We start from the raw sequence: 21,344 nt of genomic DNA, 5'->3' as shown, positions 1-21,344 counted from the left end.
CACTGCCAGCGACCAGTCTTAGGACTTTCTCTGTCATTGGCGTGATTGCTTGGGCGCTTTATCGTAGCTCTGCGACTTCGAGCATAGTGGCAGAACTGTCGGGCCGCTGCATTTCCATTTCTTGCGCCTTGGTTGATCTCGGTTTGAGGTTGTAGCAGCTGCTCCGGCGACACTAGTCTGATATGGTCAGCACGACCATTGGATACCGAAGGGGAGGAGTGACGAGATCTGGGTCGTTCTAATAATTGATTGGAGGCGTTTGTCGCATCCGCGAGACAGGAGCTCGCGCTCTGTAAATGCGCTCGATAATGTCCACGAACACGATCACTTCGACAGACAGTGGAAATGGGAGGTCTACCTAGGCACATATCGGCGGAATGCGTATCGTGCAGCAGGACAGTTCTACACACGAACTAGAACTTACATCATCATGCAGCAGAACAAGAGCTCGGTGCTTCCAAGACTAGATAGGTAAGTCTTCTCTGCGGTGAAAGCAGGTGAAGTTTTCCGGAGCTTGCAATTGAGATTTTCCACTCGAGTCGAACCGCCAAATGGACGCGGGGGATGAAAGGCTGGATCGAGGGTATATACTACCAGTTCCCACAGACTAGCGCAAATCCACCTGTCGTAAGTACTCGTGCTGTGGCAATGTTAGGCTGTGTCCTCGAACCCGTTCGAAGACTAACCTTAACTGCTAGATTGACATCACCGCTAACGAGGTGCTAATAGAAGGCGTGCGAAATTGGATTTAGGTGCTTGCTCTAGGCTCGAGTTCCAGCGGGAACGAGATTGCAACAAGCATTGCTGCAAGAGCCGCTAGATCTTGCTAGAAATCTTGTCGGGGACGCAAAAGACACTGCTCGCGTGGGCTTTCTCTTGTTAGCGAAGACTCCAATCTGCTAGTCGGTTATCTTACTAAGCTCAACAACCCTATGCCGGCTAACTAATATCTTTGTAGTAGATAGAAGGCCATAAGACAGATATAGGCAGTAGTAATCTGTTTGCCTAGATTTGCTTACCTAGAGGCATATCGGAGCTATCTAAGCGTCCTTAGAATCTAGATAACTAACTAGAGATTAATATTAAGAGAAGACTTGCTCTATAAGTTGTCCATCTCTTCATACACAAATGCAAGCATTCCACCATCTTTGAAAACTTAATAGACATTTACTACCTTCTTATGGATTGGTTTCCTAACACTATCAAACCCCTTGAAAGTTGTTTTCCATCTTACTAATGTAGAGTGTGTTTGCTTACTTAGGACAGCATCTTCGCTACTCGTACCCTAAGTCGAGCAATACCTTATACCCTCATAAATTCCATGGCGATTTGCGTATCACGCAGAGGCTGTAGCCGAGCACCATCTTCGTAGGTGCGGTGAGACGATAGTAATCGAAGTCCGATGCTGCGAGTAGTTGTGCACTGCATTTGCACATTGCTTTTTGAAGATTCGTAGGAAAATTCGCAGGAAGATTCCGGCAAGGGTACACATACGAACGCCCGTACAAATGAGACATTTCGCGCGGATACAGGAGATAGAAGGCGGGATCGCGCTCAATCCAGATCACGTTGCGCTAATCTCGCGGTAGAACTAAAGGACAGCCACAAGATATGATTAGGTGACCACAATGACGGACTAATGGACGCTACTCACGAAGGGCGGCGTTTCCGTGGAGCTTCAAGTGCCGCCGATCGACAGGGTCTAGCCTGGACGGAAGACGGTATGTCTTCCGATTCGTCGGGGCTGTTGGGAGTCTGCAGCTAGGGCACTGCGCTTCACCGGAATGTTGACTGCTGCTGCCTCCTTATTACCCTCGCTGGTGCTGGCCGTGATTGTGGTGATATTGCTTGGGCGAAATATAGGCGAGTCCGCGCATCGCTCTCCAACTACTCGGTACCGCCATTTTGTCGTGAACCTTCCCAGAGGCCCACGCAGGCAATTGCTGAAGACCGTGCGGCTGCCATACTCCATGGATCCGTATAATGGCTTCATGAATCCTGAGAGCAGCCAGCATGTGAACACGCGGCCATACCATGGAGCAGCCCCTCCACCAAATCCCTACCCAACCTACCCCAATCAGGTTACGTATCCCACTGCGCGACATGGGGGAGACCCGAGGCAGTGGTCACAACCACTGCATCCTACGTCCTTTCAGGTCCCAGGCTTGCCTGTCAGCGCCAACGCTGGCGGGCCACAATGGCAGCCAACGCTGACCGAGATCGAAGTGGACGGGCCGAGAGAGAAGATTAGACGTACTAGAACAGTGAGCGATGTATAAACCGCATGGCTCAGGTTAGCAAGACTGACAATCTACCAGGCATGCGAGGTAACTGCCGTGCAACGCACGACGTTAACCGAGAGAAGTATTGACTTCGTTTAGGAGTGTCGCAAGCGTAAGCAGAGGTGCGATGGCAGACGCCCATGCCGGCAATGCATGGAGCAAAGGATCGAATGTCAGTATCGCGATCCACAGCCGCCCACGTAAGGTGTCGCCTAGTACGAAATCGCCTCGTTAAGCTGATCTGCTGATTCCGACCAGGAAACAGAGCGGTATAGACCGAGCGATTCAGCTCGCAGAAGAAAACAAGCTGAGCCTAGCGATGGCGAACAACAACCTTGATACTGTATATGCCGAAATGGGCAGGGTCAACCGGCGTCTCGGAGTCGAGGTCGAAAGAAGAAGAGCAGGAACCCAGATAGGGGACCAGGGCGCCTTGTACCCAACAAATACATAGTATAACAGTGTGCAGGGGAATGTGCAAGACTACACTGAGGACCAACGTTAAGAGGATAAAGCGGCGTGGCGTACTTGATGATATTAGAAAGCGAAGTCACGTCGTGGCTAACAAATCTCAACATCGTTGTAGTAGTTAGCAATAGAACTTGCCAAGAACATTGAAATTCATGGAAAAAGAGTTCATTCGCCATGGTAAACAAACCAAGGACTCTGCGGCAGGTGTCACTGCAATTCTTAAGAGGTGGCCAAACAGGGATGTTGAAGCCGACTAGGGCGTCCTGCGACGGCTTTGTTGACTTCATTAGAACTTGTCGTGATTAGACAGGATGAATATCAGCACGCAGAATGCCTTGCAGGGCTGCGTATCGTCGCTGCAGTCGAGCATGCAAACGCTAGAGTCAAGCACCAATATTCTAGACTCGGGCGTAAACGATTACCCACGGCTTAGCAAGGTGTTGCAGACGACGAGGGTAATATGATAATTACTTAGTTAGTCGATCTCTCCCCACACCGAGACCCTGTCTGTTCCTATGTTTGCACTCCTTGTCTTTCCCTTTGCGGGGTACACAGCTGCAGCACCCGGCTACTTCCATCGGTGTACTTGTAGATTTTGAGTCTATTGGCAGAGATTCGATCGTGGCGCAGGCTGTCTCTTCGTCTTCAATAGTGATCGTAGGTCCTTGCCACTAGGGTGGAACAACGCTAACGAGGGAACGGCCACATTCTACTTTTGTTCGAAATGTGGCCGCTGTATAGTCCAAGGAAAATCACTCAATATGAGCCGGATTCATCGCCTGCAAAGGCGTGTCCGTTTCAACCGCAACAATTTTGAGGCTAGCAATGGTGCTAGTGGTGCTAGTAGTGCTAGCGGTGCTGGTGGTGCTAGGTGCTAGTATCAAACTGCAGTTGCATTTCTTGATTAAGAGATGCACAACTACTTGCTCTCTAAATCGCCCTCAAAAATACTGATAACTTCCAGGCCGCATCCATCACCTAGTCGCAGGCGTTCAGGCCGCGAGTGCATGCTAAAACACTGCAACAGTCATAGAAACTGTCCGGTCACACACTTGTAGCTATCAATGCCACCATGAGGCGCTCGCTCTTACTCCAAAGCCTATTAAGCACACTTCGTCTTGGAGAGTGTCGAAAGGTCCGAACTAGGCGCTGAGCGTACGTCTTCAAGTCACGCTGCTCTTGCTATAACGATCATTTGCTTCTGGCGCATGAGCGGGATTGTTTTAACGGTTATACGTGGGCGGCCTTAGGACTCCCTGCCTTTCGCTTCTGCGCAACTCGGACAGGCAGGAAGAACACTCCGCTGAGTAGCTTGATTTACAGGACAGATCATGACCTGGCCCTGTATTCTTTAGGGCTCCTCTAGGACTGTGTGTACATTAGCACAATAATTTTGACTAAGCTAGAAGGTCAAAAGCTGGTTTAAGATCTGCATGCAGCCTAGCACATGCTCCGCGGAAAAACCTGCTGCACTAACTTACGTATGCCCGTCGGACCGGTGCATGTGCTACCCAGCTTAGTCTCCCCAAACGAGAGACTTCTTGTGCTGACTTGGCATGATTGGGAAAGATTTGAGGCTTGCTGTAAAGCATAACAAGTTGCATTCAATTATGGCTTGCCATGTTCCAGGATCTGAGCAGATCCTGTGTCTTTGAGTGTTTAAATCTCACCGCGGCGCGAAGCGCCGTGTAACCACGGTAGTCAATGGCATCACTGTCCACCCCAGCCTGAAGAAGCGCTGCCACGACGCCATCATGACCCTGAATTGCAGCAGCGATAAGCGGTGTGGTACCGCCACATTCCTCCCTTGCGTCCAGTATCTGTGCTTTCTCTTGCCCGGGGTAACGGTCAGAAATGCACAAGAGAAGTTCCTCAACGAGCGCAGTGTGGCCTGATGCAGCCGCACAAAGCAGGGGGTTGCGCCCGTCCGAAGTCATGCAGTCGATGAAAGTCTCCTCAAAAGATAGTAAGAGCCGAGCGACATCGAGGTTTCCTTGCATCGCAGCCATATAGAGAGGAGTCTCACCCGACATGTTCCTCCAGTTCAGCACTTCTTCCAGCGTTTGGTCCTGCGCGCGCAGTGCAAGCGAAGCTACCGCACGGCTCCCACTGTACGCAGCCCACAACAATAACGGCCATTCTCCCTCACGCAGCGGACCAGGACTAGCGCGCACACACTGTACCGCATTCCCCCAGTCAGGCACGCGCACGGCGAATGTCATGTGCCTCGCTGCGTACACGGCTGCAATCGGTTCCAAAAGGTCTCGTAGATAAGCTGTGCGGGATGCGAACGGCAGATAGTCTGGAAAATAAGGTAAAAAAGTGTCAGGGCCTCGTGGCGCCGAGAAACGCATTTCGGGAAGGCACTCCCTTGATCGCAAGATATCCGCTAGCTGTGTGGGCAAGGGGTATGCCGCGAACAGCGGTAGAATGGAGCAATCAAGAGTGATGCGCCTCGCGCATTGTAATGCCACGTAGCTCTTGGGATGAACAACCATCAGTGGTGTGGTAGTCCATGGGCTGTCGCGCCAATCACTCATGGAGACAGTCACCGTCAGATCGTCTACAAGACCGTTGAAGATACGATTCCACTGCCGGTTCACAAGCGGAATGCCCATATTTTGAATGTCGGCAAGCCACGGCTGCTTCCCCTCGTATCGTTTTCCTGGCCGCTCATTGTAGCGTGTATACTCCACAGGGGCGGCTCTGTCCTGTACAGCGTACTCAATTACGAGGAGCAAAATCTCTTCGGGTAGGCTTCCGATACTGGTTTGAGGTATGTCCGCTTCAGTGTGGTTGTGTTCCGCGGTACCCTCCTCGCTGACGTGTGTCAAACATGCTGCTTGCATATGCAATTGAGCTCGGCTTTGGTCTCGGCCCTCTTCCAGATACAATGCACAATGGCTGGTCCACGTAGCTATGACTTTCGCTGCTCTTCGCTGGTCGAGGGTTCGAGTGGTGATCGGCCTCCAGACATTGACCAGCCTCGCTGCAATGCCCCACTGGTGCAAAGCGGCGTAAAGTGGGAACAAGAAGCTGTCCCCCTGACGCGTGCCATAAATGGCTTTTAGATCTGTGCGAAAGAAGTATCTTTTTGTGAAGCTCTGAGACACTCCTATAGTGGCGAATAATATCGTCTCGGGCAAATGGGCATAAGACTTGCTTACTAGGGGCTTGGAGTAAGCTATGATGTCCCATCGCAGAGTTCCGCCCACCAGTCGAGCCGCACCGTCGTCGCCTCTGGTTGCAGCTATATCATTTATTGTATTACCCGCACGCGGATCTGCAAGCTCAGGATGGAACAGCAGTAGTCTCGATTTAGTAACCACTTCACATATTGCAATATTCACGTCTGTGTCTCCGATTCTGTTGAGCTGGGCTGTGCGGATAAGGTATCGCAACGTCTTAGGAGCCACGTGGTTGCCTACTTTCGGTTAAAATGACGTCATATATGCCGTGCTTGCATGAGCGACTCATAATTTTCTTTCAGATGCCTCCTTCTAGGTTTGCCAGCTATGGGTACATCATCCAAGCTTGCTGTGAACGGTGTCGCAACTAGGATGGGCTGATTGACGTCGTTACAATTGGCCAATAAGACACACTAATCGCACAATGCCAAGACTATAGCTGCAGCTTCGTCATGCGTTCTGTGAATGGTTCTGCAAGCGAACGTTTAGGGTGTGATCTTATGATACTACTTACTAGCGCCGACCTGTGTTATCTAGTTTGCTCCGCCCGTGTTGACTTGCACCCTACCTTGTCACGACACCGCTCTGCCTCTGCGTCTACCAGAGGGGAAGCGAATTTGCTCCACGTCTAGCGCAGCGGCTGCTGAAGCGGTCATCTCCGTTTGCGGTCTGCGAGGACTTCTTCAACGAATGTAATAGTGTGCTAAGACGATTGGTACAGTGCCACAGCACGATGGTGAGACTAACTTTTAGTTTGACGGGTAGAGGGCATGAAGAAATGCCGGCGACGCAACGAGTGGGTGGGTATACAAAGATTTATGTAAAGCGAGAGAGTGTCACAACTGTTCGAGTCGTGAATCGACATGAACTTTGTCATCTTTTCTCGTGGAAATCGGATGCAATGTCAGTGTCATGACTTCGTCATCGACAGAAATACGCAACGATTTTGGCCACTCCATTTGCGAAGCAGCCACTGTTACCTGGTCCCCAAGTTCGAGATTTCGTGCATCTAAAGCGATTGCGTCGCATTGATGTTTCGCTGAGTTCACAGAGAACGAGTAGAATGCCATGACGAAGTCCATGCAATCGTCTTTCTGGTGAGGAGTATTTTGCGACCGCTCATTTAATGGGTTGTCATAGACCACGGTGAGGTCCAGTTTTGGCGCCCGTACTGTGAAATTTGGGGTTAGGCTTGCAAAACGTTTCCATAGTGGTGTACCATTTTTCAGTTGATGTAAGGTCTTGTGAGCCATCTCGCATTCGAGTTCTGATAGCGAGGCATGATCATGCCACGTCGTTGGCCGTCGGGTAGCCATGACGGTGCTATGTTCTCGACTTGCAGCTGTCGGAAGCCTGTTGAAAATATGTGACGGCGCCTGTTCAACGTCGGCTTCATGTGCGACAATATCTGAGGACGGTTGCCGTACACACGGCTCGTCAATCGTGCGGATGTTGAGTAAAGCCATCGCCTCTGTGGGTGCCGCATTTGAGCAGACAGTAACTCCAGAGTCAGCGGATCGGTTTGTGTAAGAGCATGCAGCGGAGGGAAAAATCGTGCTCTCAAACGGAGCCGGCAAAGTTCTTCGGGGTCGTTCCATCATATCCTGCAGTTGACAATCGACGACCTCTTCCAGTTTCTTCAAAGCCTGTCTCAAATGGGCTTGCCGGAGTGTATGGCCTTCTAGCTCTGGCAAGCCCCATTTCACGTAAAGTCTTCCATGAGTGGCAGGCGCGAGGTGGACGCCGTGAATCTGAAACATCAGATTGCAAAGAAAGCACGCTTTCTTACTCGAACTTATAACTCTCGGTTTGACCTTGGGCGCAAGCATCTCGTAGTGCCACAACAACTGGATCTCAGCATGAACGGGGTGCTTTGCAACCGCCTCGTTCTGCACAAACGCGCGCATGCCTGCTTCGTCCAGCTGCTTACTGCCGAGTTTTTTGCCCCAAAGGTTCGTTGACGACGTTGCCGTTTTTTCCGTTGAAGAACGATTAATGCGACAACTTCCTCAACTTTTCGAAGGTGTCATCGTTGACAAGCTTGCGGATGAAGAAGTAGCCTCTTTAGCTGCCGAGAGCGAGGCTACCGCGCTAGATCGCCAACATAATGTGGAGAAGCTTGCGGCACTTGAGAAGGCCATGTATGAGCTTCAAAGACTGCGTGGGCGCAATACAGTACCGAAATGTTCAGTAAGTGTGTCATACACAAAGTCAGAGAAATTTGCTGAAACCTTGCTAGACGAACCTCTTGAAGGTGTCAACGGTATTTTAGAAAGACCTCGGCAAAGTGAATCTCCATATTCGGAGAAGCATGATATTCGCACGCCCGATGTTCAGCTATCCGAAGTGAACACGCCAGCACCATTAGACGAACTCACAGCAGAAGAGCCAGTACCCGTGGAAGTCGAGATTCCTACGCCTTGGGAATCGTGGGGCACTTCTGTGGTCAAGTCTAAGAAGAAGAAAAAGCAGGGGTCCTCATGGGAGTGATGATCTTAATGTACCCAGTCTTGAATAGCGGTCGTGATGTTTATGGCGTCATACTACAATATGCTTAATTTCCCACTTCATGTCCTCTCATCTGGACGAGCTCGCTCTTGGATCTCCGCAGACCTTGAGTATCGAAAGCGGGCGAATCTGACGGTGGAGAAGAGAGGGGCCGACGGTGACATAATGCCATCCTGTTCGAACGATTATCAATGCGGGATGTCGCAATATTGTCGGTTTGTTGATGGGCCGGACAGAAGCTATCGGGGTATCATATCGACTGGCAAAAACTGTACGGCAGCTACAGACAGGCGCATCGTGCACCGTGACACGTCTTCCCCGCGTGCCGAGACGCATCCTATCCCGATATAGCAAGATCATCTGATCGTCGCCCCAGCGACGCCGCGCCACAGTCTCTTCCCACAAGGGGAGTGGGCCGCAGCGCTCTGTCATCGGAAGGATATTCCACCAAATTATCGCTTTCAAGCAAGTGATCTGCCACTTGATTCACGCCGGCTTACAGGAGCGACTTGAACACCGCATCTCGACTGATAATGTCGATTTCTCGGAGGGCAAGAGAGCAAGTGGTTCTTCCAACTCGTGCGCTGTCCTTGCATAGAAGCTTCTGGAACTCTAAGCACACACACACCCTCGCAAAGACAGTTGCGGAAGTTCAGAAGTGTTTACAGACGCAATCGCAGGCTTTGTAGTACACCATTGCCTTTCATATACAGACAATATGTTCTTCTACAAAGAGTTCACATTCCCCCGTAACTCTGATGTTTCCAATGCACTTGACAGTCTTAGAGCCGATGGCACTGCCAAACTCCTCGGAAAGATCCAGACGTCACATTTACATCACATCATTGAAGCTTCTAGGAATTCGACCAGCAAATTGGGCAGCCTTGACGGATCGGATTTGGCTCGGCTGAAATGGCTAGGAAGCTGCACTCATACGGAGCTGCTGATATTACTACTTGAACCGACCAAGGAATCCAACGCCACAATTGTGTGGATAGATTCTTTCTTGCGTTCGGCGACTGGTGGTGTGTTCACTGCTGAGAATACCGCCATCTTCAATTGCCGGGCACTTACTCCAAACGCCTCGTATAACAGGAGATATGAGGATAAGCATGCGTTAGTACTGATCGAGATATCTTCGCAGCCAGCGTCTGACTATTTCTACAGGACTGGTCAATACGGGTTGAGAGCTGTCACCAGATCGATCAAAGAGCTTGCTCCAGACGTTATACTCGTGTGCCAATGTAATATGGACCCTGGCGTGGCAACCCTGATACCACATCTAACTAGGCCAATGAGCGAGGCTGGAAAGGCGCGTCTCGTCAAAATCAATGGGAAAGACTGCTCGGTCGTCAATGCTTTCCATCCCAGCGTCTTTGCTAAAAATATCACATCTGGGAGTTTAGCAGGTGGAAAAGCAGTGATGAAAGCAGCTCTGCTCGAGTTTTGCTTTTTACAAGCAGTGAATCTGGCATTGGGGACCGAAATCGTGGGGTCGGGAATAGAAGGACTCAGGCGGATAGCGCTACAGTCCTTCGCCCTTGGCGATTGAAGTTCGCTCGAAGGCCTAGATAAGATTTCTTGTCGTGTGGAGATGGTGATCTGGAGGATGTCTCACGACGGGGAATTCGCAGAAGCTGAAGTTTACGAATCAGGTTTAATCACAGCTCATGGTGTTCAGAACGTTTGCACCGCGTAATGATTCCTAATGAATAGCATACTGGCGTGGTAATACTTACGGCACAAGATGGAACCCGACTAGAAAACCGAATGTCTCAAGCCCCTTCCTATACGTGAGGTCTGGAATTCAAAGCATGCGTGCAACAGGTACCATGAAGGTCGCTCCGCTGGACAGGTACTTTTCAATCGGTGCTTCGATGCATGAAGATATAGGCGAAGCCTGAGTGTTATAGCTATTCGCTGCAGTGGCCTGGCAAAGCGGCATATCCGCGATCTAGGCATCGTCCTTGCGATCGATCTTCTTTATCTTCCGCGCCTTCACTGCCTCTTTCGCAGCCGCCTTCTCCTCTCGCGTTGCTCGTGCTGCTATTAGACCTTCATAGCTCATTACTTTCCCCTTCCCCTTTCCCAGCACGGTTGACTTGGTAGCTCGCCGGATTTTGGAATCACTATTACCCTTCAGCAGTGATGACATCTGATCATGTTGCAGTGCGGTCTTCCCGTGGAACGTGCCTGTAGCCTTGGTGAGTTGTCTTTCAGATGTCTCTCGAGGGTTTGCTTGCTATCTTCAGGGAGGTTACAAGCATCCTGTACGATTATGTTCTGTAGCGACATCAGCGCCTCGAACGACACTGGCGTGAGCGGTGTCCGCAGATTCGCCTCCTGTACCGAGCCAGGCCTCTCCAGTCCGCCTATGTCTCGCGGCGTCCTGGAGGATCTGATAGATCTGGCAGTCCCGTCGGAGCTTGCAAGTCTCTCAGGACTCTCTCAGGATTGTATGGAAGTAGTTCAGCTTTACTCCATCCCACCTGAATGTTCCTCTTGGAAAAGGCTTTAACGCGGGCAGCATCAATCCGAGAGGTGAAATGCTGCTTGCCAATCATGCCAATGCCTGCCCTCTCCATCCGCTGCACGTTGTCGCGGTATGCTGCTTTAAAGGCGCGAAGACTACAACATCACAAGGCTGTAGCTTGTGGGACGTGTGGGAGGGTAGTTGACACAAGCAGATATTATTTGTGAAACAAAAATTCAATATCTTTAGCTATTCATGGCTGCCGAATCCATCGTAGATCAGCACGCGCGGCTGGGAGCCAGCTCGATCTTTGGTTTCGGGATGTTTATTGCAAAGAACTCCTTGGCTACACTACTTCCGGCCAATATCCCCACGTACTCGATGCATGTCTGCGCAGTATTCCAGCACTTCTCAAACAAAAGGCATTCAACCCTAGGACCATGATAACGGAACCAGCCAGATCGTAACCCGGACAGCCTCGAACTCCTCTGACGAAGTGTACGCAGTGGACCGATCGCATGGGAATACGCACTCTTTTGACTAGAGGCCTCATTGTACAGCGAAGATAGTACTTCGCGACTTTGAGCGGTTTGGCTTGATTATTTGGTCGGGGCGCGCTAATTTCGACGAGGGTGTGCAGACAATGGCATTCTCTTCGTGGAAGATGAATGGCGAAGCAGGGAAAGTGTACATAACCTCTGACCATGTCACTCTTTGGCACTGGGGAGACACTCGAGCTGTTGATGGTTGTCAAAGACACGACTTTGGCCGTCCATCGGGAACGGGGTTGTACCAATCGGAGAACAAGATTCTAGCACGAAACTCGAGGACTATGAGAAGAGAGAGAGGATTTATCTGTCGAGGTCCAGTGATAGTGATAAATGGGACTACTGTCTTTAACACCGTACACGCTTCCGGCCTCGGCCTTCTTCCTCCAGTAAGGCATAGGAGTTGTGGTCATCTTCCGTGTAGATCAGGCGTTGTGTTTCACCCACAACTTTCAATGAAAGTTGCTTGGAGTGCTCTCAGTGTCATAATCGTCAAATTCGGGAGTTGAGTCGATCGTGTCTGTTCTCGAATATGTCCCTTTGTAGTGTCATGTCTTGGTGTAAGTTACTCGATATACCTCCTGAACTACGAGTCCTTATACTTGAACATTTACTCCATCATGACGTTGCTTTACAGCATCGTGCTACACCTGCGGTCCTACAAACATGCCGACAAATCTACGATGAAGGTCAGTCTATTCTCTATGCTAAGAGCTGTTTCCGACTGGATACCTATTTTGGATATGGCCTATGCGAGAAGCACGACCGGTCGACACAAAGAGATTTAAGCTTCGCACCCTACGAAAGGGAAAGACACAGGGCTACGAATATTACCTCGTGGCTTCCTAGCGCATTACTTAAGGTTGGAAGTATTCGCATAAACCTCTTTCTCTACGACAATGGCGCAATACCACATCTTTCGGTCTTTCTCTACGCGCTTTGCGGCTTCCTAGCGGGCTACCAAGAAGCGAAGAGCCAAAGCATTCAGATTCATCTGACTACAAGTGAAGAGCTGTCTGGCTCGTACAAGGGCGAGGCGTGGAGTCTGTATCCCCTTGCGAAGCTTCCGCCAACAATTACGATAGCGGTTACCGGCTTCTTAGAGGTTTCGCAAACCACCTTAGCCGCGTTTATGGACCATCAACATACGAGGAAAGATGTTCCCGAAGCTGCTCGGTTTCTTACTATACGCGAATATAACGCTATAGAGTCGCGAATCCAAGCTTTGCGTGAAGCCCTGGATGAGATGAACATACAGGACCAGGCAAATCTCGAGGAGTGGTTGGACGATGTTGAAGAGCTCCAATCCTACACGAAAGCAGACTTGGACATTGGTTCAGATAGACGGCCTATGGTATTCGGAATCCGGTGGGATGATGCAGCGATGCGTCGACTGAAAGCTGCATCAAATGTTGTCGCGCAGCTGGAAGATAACCCGAAGGTTGGAGCAATCGACAGTGATAGCCTCTACGACCAGTACTTTCCACATACCGGCTTGGACTATAATGGAAGCGTCAATGATCTTTCTGGGATATGGCCTTCGCTCATGTCGTCTGAAACGACCGAATGGCTTAGACAGAACGGCATTAGCGGCTGAGCTTCGCTTCGCAAGGCGTTGACCCTAGAATGGTATAGTAACTTGAGCTTTGGCCTTGAATATCAATTCTGACTTGACACAGGTTATATGAAACGAGACTGGCAATATTCTGTATCGGCAGCGAATTGTTGTTGTCGAGCAATTACTGGGCACATACCGGGTGTCGTTGCATAGTGTTCGTGGGATCTCCGCAATGAAGGACACTGCACCAGCAATGATGGCCTTCACGTGCTCAGTAAGCGCTAGATGTCCGCGAGCGGTCAAGAACATTCGGTGTGTCTGTGCAGCCTAGAAGCAAGGAAGTACCCATGCGAGACTGAGTGTGGCTTGGCCAGTTTTCGCATTGGGCATATTGTGCAGGAGAGGCTACAAGGTTGAACTTCATTTGTATTACTAAATTTTCGAAGCTTGGCCGACGTCCTGAAGCTGGAAAATTTCTATTCGAGCTTCAAGTCCCCCAACGTGTTCACAGGCTGCCCTGAGGAGTTCTCCTCGCAGACCCTCTCGTAGCTGTCGTCCGACTCACATGTCCAAGTTCATTATCAGCCTCCGAGTTGTAGCTTCATCCGCGTCAGAGTCGTCGACATCCGCAGAGAGTCCTAGGTCCTTCTGACATAACTTACACCCCGTTGAACAGGTATAGAGCTCTCCATCGGCTGACGGTGTTGATTAACCTCCGGTATCATGATATCCTCGTACCAACTAGGTAACTACCTCTGCAGGAGTTACTTCCCACAACTCGCTAGTTACGTCCCTCCCTACGTTACGAGCCACCCTCCGTACAGAGGACTGCGACGGTGAGACACGGCCTGAAACTAGATTGAAGCTTTGTTATTAATCTGAGATAGGCTTATGAGCGGTGCCGATGGCAGGAATCCATGTCACTCCTGTAAGGAACAGGCAACTAGGTGTTACTATCGTAAAGTCTTGCCTACTAAGTATGTATCTCATATCCTTCGATCAGTAGCTAATGAGCTTATCTAGCAGGGAGAAAGAGTCCATTAAAGGCCTCGTCGCCCTCGTTGAAGGCTATGGCAAGTCGATCGAAGCTATAAATCAACGTCTCGACGACATACTCCGCCTGTTGGAGGCCGGCTATTGCGATGCTGGCATCGACAGACACGAGCTTTACGCACGAATTGTGGACAAACTTCGAATGTGCGGGCACGGCGTCAGATACTTTGGCTCTGATAAGGGCGGCTCCATGAGCGGTTCGAAGCAATGGCAAATCATCGTGGGTGTCAAGACAGGGGTGGACCCCCAAAGAGCAACATGTCTAATAACATCGTAGCTTCTACAGTACTAGCGAGACCTCTATATGAGAAACAGGTGTGATGGAGTGGAGCTAGTTCGTCAAGTGCTATACCAATATTTTCCGCTTCGATTGTAGATTTCTTCAATGGCGGAACAGGAGTGACACTTCAGGACAGAGTTGTATTCGTCAAGTATTAGTGTCGACTGGCCGAGTACCGTTGTCTTGCCATGCACAATAGCCTTGATGAAAGCCGTTGATCAGGCGAATTCATGCCCCACTTTCATTAGACTTCAGCACGGAAGGTGGAACGATGCTTCCTAATGAAGGAACAGAACCAATGATAGTCGCACACGGTTCCACCGCCTCCTGGAGTGTGAGCGCAGAAGCCTTGGCGAGAGCCTTATTGAGCTGCGGACTTTCTCTTCGTCGATCCCCTTAAGTCGCCTCGCGTAGGCAACATCGTGGCAGTCGTTAAGGCTTTGTCTCAATCAACAATTCCTCTGGTATTCCGAATTCATCTGGTACCTGTCTGCCTCGGCATTTGTGGAGGCTCCAAATATTCCCATCACTGGAATCGGTTGTTACCCAAGAGCATGGTGCCTCATGATCCTCAATATTGCGAGAGCTGTGATATCGTAATACACGCCAGGCACAAGATTCCGACATCATGAGTCCAGCAACCGCCACCGCCAGCGTCTCGACCTTCAGCCGCTGAAGACACATATCTGCGTGGGATGTAATAGCGGCTTCGCCACCGGATCTCGCCTTTGGGGACACAAGAAGCTGGGTTCATGCTCGGCAACAGAAGCCTACCACAATCGTGCTGTAGCCGTCCACGAGGCAAACGAAGCAACACATGCACCGGAACGCCATGTGACCGGATCTGCTGACAAAGAATTCAATAGCTGCCCATGAGATTTTGGCGACGCTCTCACCGTCAAGAGTACAGAAGCAAGTCGTTCCACGACACACAATGGCCCGTTGCTTGACGAAAGGTACTCTCCAGTGGGATCTTGTCGTGTCCTCCTCATCCCATTCGTCTGATGCTATAGTGATGAAATTACGTGTGACATTTCGTCCGATGCAGCCCAAGCTCTGCATCGCTCATACTCCCGTACCCTGTGAGAGTTTCGATAAATTTCTTGGGCTCTTCGTGTGTATCGAACTCGCCAGAGCTGTACGGTCCAGAACGGTCAAATATCCAGAGTTCCATAACCGTGCCCGCGTATGGTAAACGCATGTAGGAAGCTGTACGGCGGACACATCACGCGCATATCGCGCATATCGCGTTAGCTGGAGCAGAAGTGGTTTGAAGTCATTTTCAGACTGCTTGAGTCCCCCGATGACACGGACATCTTTACAGTCGTGTTTGGCACTTTCATCGATATCTTCAGCCCGCTTCTTCACCTCTACGCCCCCAAGGTGCTTCGTCTGTGTCGCTGCATGAAAGATGCTTGGTGAACCAGACAGGAACTCCGCCTGGAGTCGCGAGAGCCAGTCCCACAAATCTTGTTGCGTAGCCCGGTCTGAGATGCAGGTCCATTAATTCGAGCTGGACCATGTCTCCTTCTCTTTGTCTTCGTCTTCATGGAACGTAGTATGCGATTGCTCTTTCTCCCCCAGCTCTTAGCATCGAAGTATTTGTCGAAAAAGCCATTCACATGAGGCGATACGTACAGTGTTGAACCTCGTAGAACAAAGCCGGATCGAAGATGAGGAGCGGAGGATTGGTGTATTGTCAAAGGAGGGGCGCTTGGAGGCGGCGTTGAGGTAGAGAGACTGCTGACGAGACCGAAGAGAGCTTCCCATATTTCGACGTCGGGTCGTTGATCTAGGGCAAGGAGTGACGGAGGGCGAAGATATTCGGCGCTAAATTTCTCCGTCTAGATGCGTCCAAAAAGTGGTGACAGTTTCGACGCAAGGGTTCCAGTATCCCCTTTCACTTTGGAATCGGAGGCTGCTTTATGCAATTAGAAGGCGCGAAGTCACCTTCTGGACGCTGCCGATCTCTCGGCATTTCGCAGAGTCGCTCTCACAGAGTCAAGACTGTCATTGAGCGGACACTTTGTCTTGATCTATGTGCGAGGAGAAAGAAAACAGACCCCGCGATGGAAGAGGCGTGCGGCTTTCAAGTCCTGGCCGCCAAGCGCCTAGTGGAGAGACACGCGCAATCACGTGATTGAAACAAGCCACATCTCAGCCATGCTCGGTGCGCACCGGTCTTCGTTATTATTTACAGAGGAAGGAGGCTTTGTGCCTGAAACGCTCGGCTCGGGTCGCAGCTTGTATGTAGCTATAGGTCGCCGTAAAGCTGAGCCGAGAATTTGCCCTCCACCTCCATGACCAGCTTCTGAACCCTAAGAGGGACTTTCAAGATAACGCGATGACCGTCCCCACAACAGAATCTGCAACGAATGGACAAGCGCAGATACCCGGCTGGGACGTTTTCAAAATTCAAGTTGACTCAGTGCGCTCCGTTTGGAACCAACTAGATCACGGAAGAATATATGTCACTGGCTCTAGACGCCATGCGCCACATGATAAACTCTGGAGCTGGGCAGAACACGAGTATGGACAATTTCAGCTACAATTGAACCGTCTGTTGGAAAACGACTACAGGTTCCAAATAGTAAGTTCTGAGAGCTATCCTGGAGAGGCGCATTATCGTACAGTGTCGCCGCAGGCCTTCTGGCAGATCTATTTCGAGGCTCTCCCACGCATATATTGGCTAGCTGTGATTCATCCGCTTCACACACCAGATGGATCTCGCGGAAAAGTCAGAAAAACAGACGTGATCCGTATGTAATTCGCATCCGCGCCTGGATAGGGAAAAGCGTCAGTGTACCGCTCGAAACATGGGTATCAGAAAGTAGAATGACGAATTTGGTCCGCCTTCCCCAATAGAAAGGTCGCTAGCACGTAGTAATGGTAGGGCGAAGTAAGCGGAGATATGAAGGGAGGCAGTGGCATGAATGCAGTGAGTCAGGGAACTTTGGCCGAAAAGTTGATGTCTTCGTTAAGATCATTGTTCGCAAGAGAGTAGTGCGGCGACTGCCAAGCTTCGCAGCTTGCACATCAAGGCATGGTCCGTGCTCGCCTTCACCGATGTCATCTTTCTCCGAAATTTTTTGGAACTTTCTTCTTTCTTTTCTTTCACAAGCAATGGATATCTACCGGGATAGTGTCGTCAACCTATTAGGACAGCCGGGTCCTAAACACAAGCAAGTAGCTGATGAGGCCACTTCTACTCCTTTAAGGCTGCATGACGAGACTGCGCGATTTCTTAAGAAATTGCACAAGCTAAAATCCACAGGAAATACGCTCGCAGACTATGAAGAACTACGCGACGAAGTCATGCGCCAGACCGAGCGAGTTTCGACACATATTGTGATATTAGCAGAAGTCATTCGAATCGTTGCCATCGTAAGAGGTTGGGAAGATGAGGGTCTGAAGCAGGCAAGCTCGGATCACAAGTGGGTTGAATTTAAAGCTATCGCGAAGGCTGTAGAGGATATAGAGGGTGGCGGGAAGAAGAGGAAAGAGCCTGGTGGAGGTGTTGACCGGAACGAGAAGCAACGCCAGCGAGACTTTGCGACCATAGCAGCCTTGTGGTCGCCCAAATTGGTTGGGCACTATGGATGGGAGACTGCGAGCTATGCGCACATGCGATTGCTCCGTAAATGCGCTCGAGCCTGCCCTGATTTTGCCGAGGATTTTCTGCCTTCCGCGAATACGGTATTGGTAGCACGGCAGCGAGCCTCGCTCCAGAACAGCAAAGTGAAGACTATCAAAGAGACAAGAGCCTGCAATACAAACACCAGATGGCCGAGCGGGAAGCCCAGCCCTGCTAGTCGATGCTCCCTGACATTTCAAGATCTGCATCACGTGTCCGATCTAGTTGAGAAAGGTGAGGTGGAGATGTATGGAGAGCAGCTCTCGCGGTCATCCGTGGACCTAGTCGACCTGGACTTGTGGGTCACTAGCGAGGATGGCGAGATTCCGATCGGGGAAGATGCGACTCTATGCAGCTTGCGGCCTCAGCACTACAGACAGTACCTGCTGCAACCCGACAACTTCGGCCTGCTGCAGGACAGAAAGGATGCAGAAGACGTGATGCCGAAGAAGAAGGCATCAGTGATTTCGAAGAAGAAGGTATCAGTGATTTCGAAGAAAGCATCCTCTGTCGATAAGTCATATTGGCAAGCCACGAAAAACCTGTCTAGAACAGGTCAGCCTTCGAAAGGCACAGTGAGATCATCCACGCGCCGAAAAGCACTTACGCCAGACACTAGAGCCGCGGATCAAGACCTCGAGGCAGACCCTGTGATTGATACGACCGCTTCGCATAGCCATATCACTCGGCAGTCTTCCATTAGTACTCTAACCCCACTTACATCTGCTGAATCGTCGCCTGAAACAAGTTCCGCGAAATCCTTGAGAGTCTTGGATCCATTCCAGGTGCACCAAGGGGCTTTAAGCATCGAAGAGAGCCTACACAACAAACATCACGAAGAGATCCAGCTCTATGCAGCGAAGCTGCAAGACGAGTCTGATCAAAGCGACATGCATAGCGTGCGAGCCGCGTGGCTGACCCAGGCCACGAGATGGGCCAGCATCTGGACTCCGCCCGAGTGCGGCCTTGGTTTTGGCTTTGCTTTAGCAGAGGAAAGTGCGGATGTCCATTACTGCACTTCGGAATACTTCCTGCAGGCGGGCAGGCAGGGCGATGTGTTCACCAAACCTATCGTCATTAAAGAGGCATTCTCAGACGGTGGCATGAACACAGTCCATAATTTCCGATCACTGCTCAGGGATGCATTCCACAACAAGGCCCTAGACATTCGACCTCTTGGCGCGAAACAGACAGAATCAGTGTCTACATTAGACTTTTTGACGCGACTTGACCACGGGTCAGGAGATAACGCTCTCAACCTCCGTGACTTAGCCAAAGCGCAGCGGCCGGCCTTCACTATGATGCCGCGGTTTCGTCTGCTCGAGACCCTTGCAGAGAGTTGTTATGGTGAGCCAGGCAAGGAGGTCTGTTCCAGACCTGTTGACGTTGCCAGCTGTGGGTCCTTTAATATCCTCGGTCAACGTGGTGCATTCTCTGGCGCTCATGTCGACTCCCTCGCAGGCACATGGGTCCGAAATCTGGATGGGCTGAAGTACTGGATGATCGTACCATCATCCGACATGGGGAGCGAGGTAAGTGCTTTCTGCGAGCAAGGCGACAGATGGCTGCCCCATGGTAAGGAGCGGCTTATTCTCCTCGAGCAAGATGATGTTCTGCTCATGCCGCCTGGTCCGCCTCAGGTCCATGCTGCTCATTCTCCACGAACGTGCCTTATGTCTGGGGGAATGCTCTGGGACGAGCTCAACATCCTCTCGATTCTGCATTCGCTGGTGTGGATAGGCCAAAATCAGCAGGCCACAAATGAGTCAGTGGCGTACCAGCTTCCCGGCATCATTAATGCGCTCCAGAACCTCGTACAAAGTGATAGCGCCAGATTTAGCAGCCACTATCCACCCGGGACGTTCCAAAGGAAGTTCGAGGACGCTTTACAGACGTACAAAGCTCTCGGGTGTAGTTGCGCCACAAACGAGACTGAGATCTGCCCTTGCGACGCTGCCGGCCGCAGATGCACTGCACAGTGTGCTGGACATCCCAAGCTACCAGAAAGTTCCCAATTCGATTGCATGTACGAACAAGCCGAGGAGGATGCCTCACGCTCGCAAAGGAGGGGAGCTTGTAGGCGTGCTTGAAGCTATCATCGGGCCGTTGTCATCGTGAGTTGTGTGTTCTATCGGAAAGCACACTTTCGGTATGCATTTCAGCCAAATGATCGCGAATGGAACGATGAGAAAAGGTGATGACCAAGTGTAAGGAGAACAATACCATCAGGCACACGTTTCCATTGTTTACTGGTCCCGTATACATCAACGTATTTAGACGACCTACTTGTGCCTGCGTCTCACTACTCCAATTTTGGAACGGGTTAAACGTCACCGGCATCGCGACCCCTCGAGCATCGTAACCTGGGGAGCATCGCAACCTCACGAATTGGATTGTATTGATCCACAGTATCTCTCTGACCTAGGGTTAGACCCTCCGTACTTTCTCCACGACACGTTGGCTTGTGCGTTGGCTTTGAGAGAGGACTCCCAGCCAATATTGCGGCTCTCGATTCTCAAAGTACATATTCCAGTAGTATGCCGGCAAGTCGCTGTGGTAACAGAATGACTTCGATATAAAGGCCTCCGATGCTCTGTCATTTTATCGACACTGCCACAGGTTCAGGATAACTGATATCCTCGGCGAAGAAAAAGTCGTTTAGCCAGATCCTTTTGCTGCAAAGGTTCACAAGGATGCCGGCTTGCTTTTTCATTGTATTACTCTTTTCCTAGTGGACAAGAGGACGTATAAACAACAAATGGCCGTCTACAGCGGCCTTGCAGCTCTCTTCCCAACTTAGATTTATATGGTTATGCCACCTCGACATTGCGGCTTCAAATTAGTATAGCTTCGCTAGCAGAACCGCCCAGTCGTCTGTACTCACAACCTTCTCAACCCACAAGCGCTTTTTAGCTTCGACATCCCCATGCTATCTCTTCACGCACAGAGACACGGAGCCTTGTCTTTTATAATCCCCCTGATTACTGCTGACTCAGCGATCAATTCGTCTCGCTGAGGCAGCAAACCTGTAAACTAGAAGGAAACTGCGAATATCTGCGTTGGCCATTCGGTCTCTCATCCGACCAGAGGGAGGTCGGAAGCCTACATCCTACAGCAGATCGCGGAACGTTTGCTGCTTCTCCAACACAGCGGTCACACGGTGCACGTTTACTGGATACCGTCGCATGAAGGCATCGAGGGCAACGAGGCAGCGGATATTGCAGCTAAGGAAGCAACAGGATGGCGCGCTGACGAAACCCGCGGGGCCCAGGCAGATCCGCCGGGCCAATTATATCCTCTCAAAGCGACGCTCAAGATGTGGTACAAACAATGGCAGACAAGTTGTAAG

The 21,344-nt window shown here is 50.8% G+C and overlaps 7 protein-coding genes across 7 annotated transcripts; 5 read left to right on the top strand and 2 right to left on the bottom strand.

The window, feature by feature from the left end:
- Positions 1 to 1,784: 1,784 nt before the first annotated feature.
- Positions 1,785 to 2,736, top strand: M409DRAFT_61413 (uncharacterized protein; the record flags this gene model as incomplete). The annotated part of the gene is made up of 3 exons (XM_033814753.1): positions 1,785 to 2,264; positions 2,382 to 2,482; positions 2,541 to 2,736. The coding sequence occupies 3 exons, from the start codon at positions 1,785 to 1,787 to the stop codon at positions 2,734 to 2,736; spliced, it is 777 nt and encodes a 258-aa protein (XP_033659645.1).
- A 1,368-nt stretch (positions 2,737 to 4,104) lies between these two features.
- On the bottom strand, positions 4,105 to 5,951 carry M409DRAFT_61412 (uncharacterized protein; the record flags this gene model as incomplete). The annotated part of the gene is made up of 4 exons (XM_033814752.1): positions 4,105 to 4,121; positions 4,235 to 4,334; positions 4,424 to 5,826; positions 5,921 to 5,951. 4 exons carry the CDS (start codon positions 5,949 to 5,951, stop codon positions 4,105 to 4,107), a joined length of 1,551 nt encoding a protein of 516 aa, XP_033659644.1.
- A 1,215-nt stretch (positions 5,952 to 7,166) lies between these two features.
- M409DRAFT_61411 (uncharacterized protein) lies at positions 7,167 to 7,848 on the bottom strand (the record flags this gene model as incomplete). The annotated part of the gene is made up of 2 exons (XM_033814751.1): positions 7,167 to 7,317; positions 7,373 to 7,848. 2 exons carry the CDS (start codon positions 7,846 to 7,848, stop codon positions 7,167 to 7,169), a joined length of 627 nt encoding a protein of 208 aa, XP_033659643.1.
- Positions 7,849 to 8,124: 276 nt separating this feature from the next.
- M409DRAFT_30780 (uncharacterized protein) lies at positions 8,125 to 8,431 on the top strand (the record flags this gene model as incomplete). Its single annotated transcript, XM_033810074.1, has 2 exons — positions 8,125 to 8,131; positions 8,181 to 8,431. The coding sequence occupies 2 exons, from the start codon at positions 8,125 to 8,127 to the stop codon at positions 8,429 to 8,431; spliced, it is 258 nt and encodes an 85-aa protein (XP_033659642.1).
- Positions 8,432 to 9,167: 736 nt separating this feature from the next.
- On the top strand, positions 9,168 to 10,001 carry M409DRAFT_61410 (uncharacterized protein; the record flags this gene model as incomplete). Its single annotated transcript, XM_033814750.1, has 1 exon — positions 9,168 to 10,001. The coding sequence occupies one exon, from the start codon at positions 9,168 to 9,170 to the stop codon at positions 9,999 to 10,001; it is 834 nt and encodes a 277-aa protein (XP_033659641.1).
- Positions 10,002 to 12,002: 2,001 nt separating this feature from the next.
- M409DRAFT_61409 (uncharacterized protein) lies at positions 12,003 to 13,067 on the top strand (the record flags this gene model as incomplete). Its single annotated transcript, XM_033814749.1, has 1 exon — positions 12,003 to 13,067. The coding sequence occupies one exon, from the start codon at positions 12,003 to 12,005 to the stop codon at positions 13,065 to 13,067; it is 1,065 nt and encodes a 354-aa protein (XP_033659640.1).
- Positions 13,068 to 17,985: 4,918 nt separating this feature from the next.
- Positions 17,986 to 20,085, top strand: M409DRAFT_61408 (uncharacterized protein; the record flags this gene model as incomplete). The annotated part of the gene is made up of 1 exon (XM_033814748.1): positions 17,986 to 20,085. The coding sequence occupies one exon, from the start codon at positions 17,986 to 17,988 to the stop codon at positions 20,083 to 20,085; it is 2,100 nt and encodes a 699-aa protein (XP_033659639.1).
- Between the last annotated feature and the right edge of the window lie 1,259 nt (positions 20,086 to 21,344).

This window comes from Zasmidium cellare, assembly GCF_010093935.1.
Source record: "Zasmidium cellare ATCC 36951 unplaced genomic scaffold M409scaffold_72, whole genome shotgun sequence".
In the NCBI taxonomy this organism is placed as follows: Eukaryota; Fungi; Ascomycota; class Dothideomycetes; order Mycosphaerellales; family Mycosphaerellaceae; genus Zasmidium; species Zasmidium cellare.
This window is presented reverse-complemented; position numbering and strand designations above follow the sequence as displayed.